This window comes from Cucumis melo, chromosome 12 (genome assembly GCF_025177605.1).
Source record: "Cucumis melo cultivar AY chromosome 12, USDA_Cmelo_AY_1.0, whole genome shotgun sequence".
In the NCBI taxonomy this organism is placed as follows: Eukaryota; Viridiplantae; Streptophyta; class Magnoliopsida; order Cucurbitales; family Cucurbitaceae; genus Cucumis; species Cucumis melo.
Genome location: NC_066868.1, coordinates 24855868 through 24866695, shown reverse-complemented (window position 1 = coordinate 24866695; position 10828 = coordinate 24855868). Strand labels below are relative to the sequence as shown.

General features: G+C 32.9%; 2 protein-coding genes across 2 annotated transcripts; both read right to left on the bottom strand.

The window, feature by feature from the left end:
• Window positions 1-914: 914 nt before the first annotated feature.
• On the bottom strand, window positions 915-2422 carry LOC103485280 (ATP synthase gamma chain, chloroplastic). The gene has a single exon (XM_008442834.3). It carries the CDS (start codon window positions 2187-2189, stop codon window positions 1068-1070), a length of 1122 nt encoding a protein of 373 aa, XP_008441056.1. The 5' UTR covers window positions 2190-2422; the 3' UTR covers window positions 915-1067.
• Window positions 2423-3014: 592 nt separating this feature from the next.
• On the bottom strand, window positions 3015-5916 carry LOC103485289 (pentatricopeptide repeat-containing protein At1g11710, mitochondrial). Its single transcript, XM_008442846.3, has 2 exons — window positions 5430-5916; window positions 3015-5277 (listed from the first exon to the last, which is right to left on the bottom strand). Exon 2 carries the CDS (start codon window positions 5237-5239, stop codon window positions 3278-3280), a length of 1962 nt encoding a protein of 653 aa, XP_008441068.3. The 5' UTR covers window positions 5240-5277; window positions 5430-5916; the 3' UTR covers window positions 3015-3277.
• Window positions 5917-10828: the final 4912 nt, after the last annotated feature.

Sequence of the window (10828 nt, the reverse complement as noted above, 5' to 3'; positions counted from 1 at the left end):
AAAGTATTATAATTTATCTATGATTGACCAAGATAGATTACATTTGTATCTAAATAGATAACACATATAGTAATTTATCGCAATCTGTCGTAGACTATGATATTTTACTATAATTTGTGAATATTTTACTTCATTTTAATCATGTATTTGAAAATATCACAAACTTTTGTGTTCGTCATGTTTTGATATTAAACTTCTATACCACGATATTCCGGTTGCTGTTAATATATTATTGTATGACAACTTAACATAAACAGACTCTTTGCTTTTTAAACTTACCTAAAATATCAAACCAAACAATAGGCTTTAAAATAGATTCAAATCATTTGTCTAATGAGCATAACTCAATTAATTAAAACGTATTTACGAACATAACTCAACTAACTCTGGATATCAAAAAATTGAATTTATGTGTTGAAATTTAAATAAAAAAAGTACACACCATTGAAAAGATAAAAATACTAAAACGCAGCAACACTTAATAAAATTAAAAAAAAAATAGTGTTCATCCTTCATAAAATAACATCAAAGTTTATAACCAAATTACCTTTTTTTTTTTTTTTTTTTTTTTTTGCCTCTCAATGAAATTCATACTCAACGTCAAGTTCAAATTGAATAATTAAATAAACAAGTGTTTGATTTCCAACATCCCAACCATCAGTACAGTTAATGCTATTTCGATACTTATCTTGAAGAATGACCAAATTGCTCACCCTTCAGGGATGTCCTTAGGCAGATTCATTAACAACATAGCTCATGAAGAATACTTATACTGCATTACTGGCCATAGTATGGATATCATGAGGAAGAGTGCGGGATTACTTTACAGTTCAAGATGGGGATTATGAGATTCATTCAAAAGTTAGCAATTCCAAGGGAATATAAAACTTAGCAGAAAGTGAGGAAACAGAATATGAAGGAAGACTTACAATTTGCATATATTCTATAGAAATGGCATAATTTGAATGATATGATTGAATATAGAGACATGGCCGGTTGAAGTATGTAAAGGAAAGGAAGGGGGAAAAACCAAGCAAACAAGGGAGGAGATATACACAAACATCAAATTAAGTCAAGGCATTAGCACCAGCAACAATCTCCAAGATTTCTCCAGTAATCTTAGCTTGGCGCTGTCTATTATACACAATAGACAGAGTTCTCTTCAGCTCGGAAGCATTATCGGTTGCATTACTCATAGCACTCATTCTAGCAGCAAGTTCACTAGCCAATGACTCTTGCAATGCCCTCAAAATCTGGCTGTTCAAATACAAAGGCAATAAAGCATCCAAGATCTGAACTGGGTCTTGCTCAAACTCCAAAATTGGTGAAAAATCTGATGTGCTTGTCCTCACTGAATCCCTTTCTACTGTCAATTTCCCTTCCTTTGTTGTCAACCTGAAAAACTCATCTTCTGCAGCGTCTACACAGACTCCATTTATATCACAGATCTCACCCTTTGGTGATAGAGGAAGAAGAGTATGAATTACAGGATCAGATTTTACCAATGACACGAATTTTGTATACAAAAGCTCTACTTTATCAACTTCCTCACTAACAAAGAGTGAAAAAACATCATCAGCTATTGCTTGAGCTTCTTTAGCTGTGGGAAGAGTACCACCTTCAAGGAACTTGTCGACTGGAATGTACGGTCGGCGAAGGAAATAAGAGTTACCCTTCTTACCAACACTAATAACAGTGTAATCAAGACCAAGTGCCTTCAATTCTGATATTCTAGCTTCAGCTTTCTTAATGATGGTATTGTTGAAACCACCACAAAGACCTCTATCACCAGTGACAACAACTAATGCAACTTTCTTAACAGGTCTTACTTTGGTTAAAGGAACATCAACATCTTCTGTTTGAAGTTGCTCATTGATGTTGTAAAGGACTTCAACTAAGGCTTCAGAGAATGGTCTTCCATTAACAACAGCTTCTTGAGCTCTACGGACTTTGGCAGCAGCAACAAGCTTCATAGCTTCAGTGATCTTCTGGGTGTTCTTCACCGAATCGATACGGTCTCGGAGTTCCCGAAGACCGCAATGGATTGGAGAAACTGACCATGATCGAGCAGGGGTTGAATTCTGGGAAGGAAGTTGAAAAGGGCTCAAAAATGAGCGGAAAGACAGGGAGGATGCATCAGAAACGGTGGGTTTTGAAGTCACCCACATAGTCAGATTCGAACAAGACATGGTTTAGCAGCCGAGGGAGGGAGGTGAGCTGTGGATTGGCGGAGAAGAGGGCCTGCACAGAAGGGGTTCAGGTTATTCTTGGGGCAAAGTCTTATCTTCATTCAATGGCGATGGTGGTTCTGGTTAGCTAGAAAGGAGTGAGAAATGAGTGGAGTAGAACATTGAGAGAGGATGAGGCTTAAGGATAATGATTTCGACAGTTGAGATGGTCGGAGGCAAGCTCTTGATACATTTAGTAAGGGTGGGTCCACCATTTTATTTGTCATGGTGGACTAAGTGTGGATACAGGTTTTTTGAGATTTTTTTTTTTTTTTTTTACCATTTTCCTAGTTATTGCGAATATTCTCTAAGCCAATCCTGCCGATCCTTTTCAATCCTGGGATTAGACTCGAGAGAAGGTATGAGAAACAGTAAAACTAGAGAAGTAGGAAGCTTTACAAACTATTAACACATTGCTAAGTGGATTTTGCATAGACTCACAGAGGAAGTTGGATCATTTCTGGGACAATGGATCAATGTGAATTTTCAAGCATACCATGCCGTTGAGAATGCATTGTATACAGAGAGCGCAAGCACTGACAACATAGGGAACAAAAGCCTCGGAAAGGCCGAAGCAAAATATGAAGCACACTTTGGGATTCGTCCTACACCCTAAAAAGGGTGCCAACCTAAAGGGACTAACAAGATGCAACATTTCCGTCGCGTGAGATACCAACGTAAGAACCAATCGATTGCAGCCGCTCAACATACTTTTGAGGCACATCAAATCACCAAGCCTGTCAACACAAACTACGTGATCACCGCTTGGGTGCAAGAATCGTGGAATAATTAGAACAACAAATATATTTTTTCTACTTGAAAAGACAAATGAATTTACAACTGACAAAGTAAAATTTACAAGTAATAATTTACATTTGATCCTTTTAACAATACTGGGGGGAACAATAGCATTTGTTATATGATACAGTTCGTTCTGAAGCAAAAAAATGTAAAATTTCCTGTTCGATTGAGATTGTAAGGTATCTTTGCTAGAATCCTTCATCCTACTCCTGCAATCTGTAGGTATGTTCCAATCGTGCTATAGGCGGCTACCCCTCAGTGTGCTCTTGAAGGCAGGGGCTCACAAGAGACTGGTATGTTTGCCTATCAGGAACTGCTCCTTTAAGCACCATATAATCATGTAACTCAATTACATTGTCCGAGCCATAACTCTTAACAAAATTGGTGATGAGAGTCGTGTATGTTATAAGGTCGGGAATGATCCCCTGGCTAGCCATTGCTCTCATCAGTTCCATGGCTTGTTGGATCAATCCCATCTTGCATAGAAAGTTAATCATTATATTGTAAGAAACTATGTTCACCAAACTCCCCACATTAATCATCTCTAAAAACAGTGCAAAAGCCTTCTCGACCTCCCCATTGACGCAGAATCCATGTAGTAATGTGTTATAGGTAACTGAATCGAGAAAACCATTTTGCTGTAATTTGTCTACCAAGAGTCTAGCAGCATCAATTGAACCTTTCTTGCACAAACCATCTAAAATAGAATTATATACCACCAAGTTGGATTTCCCATCTGCCTTTACTGTTTTGTCATAAATCTGAACAGCAGCTTCAATTTTTCCTTCCTTACAATGCCCATCAACAAGAGTGCCATAAGTAACCATGTCAGGTTTGATACCACGAACGATCATACTGCTCAGTAGTTGCTTGGCACCTGCTATATTCCGGCTCTGGAACATATAGTTGATAAGAATATTATGAGTATATGCATCTTTAACAAGGTTTCTTTCGACAATGTAGTAATGAACTCTTAAAGCTTTATTGAGATGTCCACTTAGGCAAAGACCTTTTGTAAGGATGGAGTAGGTAAACTCATCAGGGAGGATACGCCTATTAATCATGTCAGATAATAAAAAAGAAGCTTCTTCTAATTCTCCTTCTATGTATAGCCAGTAGATGAGGGAGTTATATACAACAGTGTCTGGAATCAACCTCATTTCAACCATTTCATCACATAACCTAAACGCCACATCCAAACTCCCTTTTCTAGCATATCCGTCAATCAAAGGGGCATATGTTCTCTCATTGAAATCTATTCCCAGCTTAATCATTTCAGCAAGAACATTTTTTGCAGACTCTAACCTCCTTATCTTGCAGAATCCATTAATGATACAATTATAGGTAACTATATTAGGCGAAACACTGCCTCCTGAAATCACCTCAGTGTTCCTTGTCAGCTTCAGAGCAAGATCCATCTCACCCATTTTACTTGCTTTATCAATGATCATATTAAAACTAACGACATTAGGCCAAATTTCAATCTTCAGCATCAGATAAACAACAGAAATTGCTTCTAGTAATTTACATTCCTTGCATAAAGCATAAATAATCAAATTAAAAGTATTCACATTTTCACTGTAACCACTGGCAACCATTTCCATATACATGTTCCAAAACTTATCAGTCTCGCCCAACTTTAAAAGTAGATTTAAGAAGTTATTCCAAGCATGAATCGTAACCCAAAAACCTTCTAGTCTCAACTTTCTTATTACGTCATATGCACCTTCCACACTCTTCAACTGAGTGCAAGTCCTCACCAGTGCATCAAAGACTGCAGGATTTGAATTACAAATTTCGTAGCTATTCATCAATCCTCCCAGAACCTCCAATGGAGACTTACCATTTTTAAGCATTAAACTCTCCATGATAGACAAGGCATCATTAAAATTTCTGGAATTGACTAAAACGTGAACTAAGGTACAACATGATTCTAATGAGTGCGAAAAGTTGTCTCTTGCCTCAACCCAGTTGTAGAATTCTAAAGCTAACTGTGGAGAGTTGCGAAACTCGCGAACAACACGACAGACCAACGAATTCGTGAGACTTGGTGATACTTGCTCTAAGAACTTCCATCTTCTCTGTTTTAAATTAACACAAATTGCTTTATAAATGATATCCTCAGTGCTTGGACTTAAAAGCTTCTTACCCGTACGAAAACCTCGTCTGAAAACAAAACTTCCCCTCAGAAAAGTGAAGCTAAAAACCATAGAATGCCAAAAACCCAATTCATGAAATTCCCTAATATCTGCAAGCAAAACAAAATAAAGAGAAATACAACTAAGTAAACCTCTAAATACACCAATATAATGTTCATTAAAGTGTGGGAAGCAAAAAATAAACACCCTAATTTCCTTCAAGTATAGCAAACAAGAAATATAAGACAGATAAAATCGTAACCTAGTTGTCAACAACAGTAGCCCCCCAAGCTTCGCCAAAGTGAGTACAGAGGATATAGGAACCAAAGAACGCGAAACTCTATGCCATAAAACAACTTCTTCAAAACTTCGCAGTTTCTATCTGCTCTCAACACTGGAAGTTGGACGCTTGGTGATTACTCTCGTGCAGTCGGAACTCGACGGCAACAAGAGAGAAGCTGCGCACTGCAAATGAAGCTAGTCCGTTGTCTTCAAAATGAGGTTGAAATCGCCACGGAAGCACTCACAGCCATTGCTTTTCCCGCCTAATGTCCAAAGGGTGCTGATACCGTCGCCAGCTCCGCCGTTGAGTGGCGGCGAAAGAAATGGAGGGTCGTAATTGTCGTAATAACAATCGGTCTATAACTTGGGTAAGATATGCCCAACAGGCTTTGAGCCTACAATTTCAACACGCCTTTCGTCGGCCCATTATTTTCCTGGCCCATTAAGATCTGACCTCCATTTTCTGTTCCAATCAGTGTTTTCTCATTCTCTCGCATCCTTTTTCAGATATTTTCTATTTCCATTTGCCAAGAAAACTTTTCTTTCATCCTCCACATTCCCTCCGTTCTTCCTTTCCTCCATCTCCAATTCTCTCAAAAAATATATTTAACTTTTTCGGTCAAGATCTAATTGTAATATTAAAGCAATCTAGTTTTTAAAATTAAATATTCAAAATTGGATTTCAAACACATATTTCAATGTTTCGAAGTTGATGATTAACTCTAGTAATTATTGTGTATTTATGAGTTTTAGTTAGAGTAACGCTGCAATAACCGAGCTTTGAGTTAACCACAACGTCGAATCAAGGGTTGATGGTGGGATCTGCCTCGTGCTTAGCATCCGTCGGTTCCTTCCATCAATTTTCCTATTTTAGTTTTGACCTAAACATTTTTTAGTTAATTCTCATTTAAATCCAACCATTATATTAAAAAAAAAAAAAAAAAAAAAAAGAACAGTTTTCTCTTTTCTTTTTACGGAATATATAAACATATAATATTTTAGTACGTAGTGAGTGTCGGCATCAAGCCGTGAGCTCCTGTCGTTTGCTGCTATTACACGAAGAAGCGGTTCCACCTCATTGTTTTGATTCTGAAAATGGACAAAGCATACTCACGAGAATGGCGTATTCATCTTTTTTTTAACCTTCCATCATGTTTACTATTTCATAACCAAAATAGATGTAATCGAAATCCAATTCCATTCACATGTGAATTGTAATTGAGATTAGATTGTTTATTACGACGTTTACTTAAAATTAAGAATTCCATCATATTTATTATTACCGTAATTATGATTCATTAATGTTAATCTTTACGATTTAGTAACGTATTAATTGATTACCTTATGCTTGTTATTAAAATTATATTACTTTGACTAAGGGTTTTCAATTGAGCCTCACTTGTCACTTCAAAACGTTAAAGAAAAAAGAAGATCACGCTCTCTAAGGCTCGTTTGGAATGAATTAAGAAAAAAAAAATGTTTTTAAAAAAATGCATTTTCATTTAAACATTTTTTCTAAAAACTCTTCAAAAGAAAAACACGTGTGTTTGGCAATTTTGTTTTTTCAGACATGTTTTTAGACAAAAATTTGTTTAATTTGTAATAGAGTAAAAGATTTATATATATATATATATATATATATATATACAATTTGTCCGTTGAGATTTTGATAAAAGGTCGACAACGATTATCGAGGATGGTGGTTTAAGGTGGTCGGAGACATTCACCGTAAAATGATAATCAGAAGTTGGCGGCAATAGTCATTGAAAGTCAAACAATGACAATTATAAAAATAAAAAAGAATAATCGTTGGCAATTGGCCGATAACAGACATAAAAAAAAGATTGACAAAAGTTGACCGGTAACGATTACCATAAAACAATTGACAAAAATAAGCCAACAACGGTCACAAAAAAATGACCAACTTAGGGACATTAACCATTAAACACACAATTTATTTTTCTAAAAGTTGGTTTTAGGTGTTTATCCTAAACACATTATTCTATAAATTCATTTTTTCAAATTTTATTTTATATGATTGTCAAACACGTGATATTTTTTCCAAAATAACTTATTTCTTAATTTAATTACTTGTGAATGCAATCCAAATACACCCTAAATTACCTTTCATTTATTAAATTGAATATGTAACAAAATTGTTTGAGGTTTAATATAATGAAATTGAAAATTTAGGAATAAAATTGGTAAAAATGAAAAGTTTGATGTAAAAGTTATTGTTTAATTTTTTTTTCTTGGATTATCTTTTATTCCATAAGGTTTACAATATCAAATATCATCTAAATAATTTTTCATCAAAAGAGTCCCAACGGCACCTTTACAAAATTATAATATTTAAACATTGATTCCAATTTCACTTTGTTGTTTTGGATTTTATTCTTAAAGGCAAAGGATATCTCTACAAAAAATAAAAATAAAATCCAAAACTACTTTTTTTTTCGAGCTTTTTGGAAAGCTATACATACACGTATATATATACATATACGTATATATATGTATGTATGTATGTATGTATATATATATGTATGTATGTATTATACATATATATATATACAAAGGTATTAAAGTATAATAAATATAAAAAAAATCCTACAACTTAAAAGTCAAAACACAATCAAAATAGTTAAAAGAATAACAAGGGTACACAACCAAAACACACAACAGAAAGGGGAAAAAAAACTCAATGAACGTAAGAAGAACCTACGTGTATAATGATCTTTGTCGTAGAAAATTTGAGTCATTTAAACCAATAAAGAAAAACTTAACTACACAACTTGAACGGATCACTTAGAACAAGATTATGCTCTCTCCAACCTATTTTGAAAGATAGATTCATTAAAGAGATCGATAATTAACTAGTCAAACTCTCATAAAGAACAGAGAAAACGTCTAACTTGGAAAACTAGAACTTCAGTAAGTCTCATAAGCTTTTAAACTACAAAAAGGCTCAACAAAAGAATTGAGAGAACAACTCTTCTCCGATCTTATTTATGCATTATTGAATTTTGAAAAGTATAAGGAAAGTTAGGAGCAAAAACTATCCTAAAACTAATAATGACAACTTCTTGATATAGTAAATACTATTTGAAAATCCTCAACTAGGCACTGTAATGAATTAACACTATTTCAAAACTTCATTTTGCTAAGCGTTGTCTATCTTCAATGTTTACTATTTTCCTTTCAAACTAAATAGTTTGTACTTCAAACATTTGCTAAAGTAATCTAGATCAAAATAATCTAACCCCAAACATAAAGTATTGTAATTCAACCATCCCCGTTCCAAGCGTGACACGTAAAATAAACATATAAACAAATCTTGCTATAAAAAAAAAAACGTATACGTAATCATGTAATTACATGGCCTTTTTCAACCCATCAAATTATAATATAAGAAAATGAGTGGTAACGCCACATCACAAAACTTTATAAATATAATAAACACATTTCAACAACCCTAATGCATTGTCCTTAACCATCCTTTAAAAAATTCAGTCGCTTTCTTAAATTTCATTTCCAAAACAAATTATATATATAATATTTGAATCAAATTTCAATTAACTTTGCTTCTTATATTATGCAAAAAAAACTTCATCACTTTTAACTCTTCTTCTGTGAAATCTTAATTAATTGGAAATAATTGTTGATAAGTTAATTAGGCCCCAACATGTGTGACCAATAATAATGCAAATTTAATTAAAGGAATACTGATTTTCTTTTTCTTTTGAGGGGTGAAAGTGACAAGTGATGATGATGGCTTCCATTGTGTCTTTTGCACATTCGAATAATGGGGTACTATATACTATATGGTCTCTAGTGTACTAGAAAATAATAAATCAAACGATCATCTCATTCACATAGTGCCTTCCACTTCCACACTATGTAAATCATTAAAACCCATTTTTCAACATTTCAAACAAATTATCACAAATCATAATCTATTGGTATATAAGCTTTTTTTTATTATTATTATTAGAATGAACCACGTGAGCGTAATTCAAATCTTCTACGTAAAATTGATCAAATGATACATATAGTAGTGATCTTATATAATGGTTTGCTTATTTTTCTTTTTAATGTATGAGATGAGACTAATTTAAACTTATATAAATCTTTTGTCGTGTATATGTTTAAACCATTTGAGTTATATTTTTGTTTTTTATTGCTCTTAAAAACTTATAATTACAAATCAATTCAAGCATGATTCAGTAAACATTAAACAAGACATTGATTACCATATATCTTAAAGATCGATGAGTTGATGTTCCAATATCTATGGTTATTGTTGAACTAAAAAAAAATAACGGATAGCAATTTTCATCCAAATGTAATTATTGATTTCTTTATAAAAAAAATACATTTATTTGCAAGGGTGCATAAGTGATCAAGAACATATTTGGTTAATGATCTAGAACTAAAAATTGTAGAACAATAAATTATTTCAAGTTTTTACCTATTTTATGCCTGTTTTATTTCAGTAGAAAAATTTAAGAGCATAGAATTTAATGAAAAAGGTATTTGATAATTTCAAAGATCGTTGTGGATTGAATCTCAATTAAGTATTAGTTAATTGATTTTAGTACAATTAACGATAGAAGAGATTTGAACCAAATATCACTTACGTTGCCTACCACATCTTAAATAATATCAAGTGAGTTATATTCGTCTTCGCATTATCAGTAAATTTATCATTTTAAGAGTTTGTTCTTTTTTAAAAAAAATTAATCATTTCGATAAAGTTGGAGAATTCAAAAATTTCTCCAAATAATTTATAAAAACTTTCGGTTATATATCGAAAAAATTAACATGGTATTAAAACGATCATAACTCAATTAACATAAACACTCCCTCTCAACTTTAATACCAGAGGTTTAATTTCTTTATTAACGCAAAATTTAAAATTTGTTTTTAAAATTTTCACATAACATAATAGAAATACTTTTCTTTATGGCAAAAATACAATAATCAAAATTGATTGATGGTGACAGGACACCACACAATATTTTTAAATTTTGAATATACGAACTATATAATAAGATATTTATGAGATTCCCATCCTAAAGATTCCTAGAGATTTCCTTGTGTACAATATTACACAAGTATCTTGGAAGTCCAAAGTCCTGAGAAAAAAGCTATGTATAAAGTAATAGTGTTTGTCGTAGGAAATTTACTTCATTCGTGTCATTAGCTTTTTATTGAAAAAAAAAATTAGGTATATCTTAGTGAATCTCACTTAATCGTTGTCGATAGTTATTCTTTTAATATCATTATATACTAAAATATAACAATATTGAAAAGCTAAAACTGTATATAAAAAAAATGTTACCTCTAAACTTTTATCGTTTATTTAAAAGATAAATATAT

Excerpts from the sequence above, each read along its gene's own strand:
- LOC103485289 (XM_008442846.3), bottom strand. The coding sequence starts at position 5,239 with ATGGTTTTTAGCTTCACTTTTCTGAGGGGAAGTTTTGTTTTCAGACGA.
- LOC103485280 (XM_008442834.3), bottom strand. The coding sequence starts at position 2,189 with ATGTCTTGTTCGAATCTGACTATGTGGGTGACTTCAAAACCCACCGTT.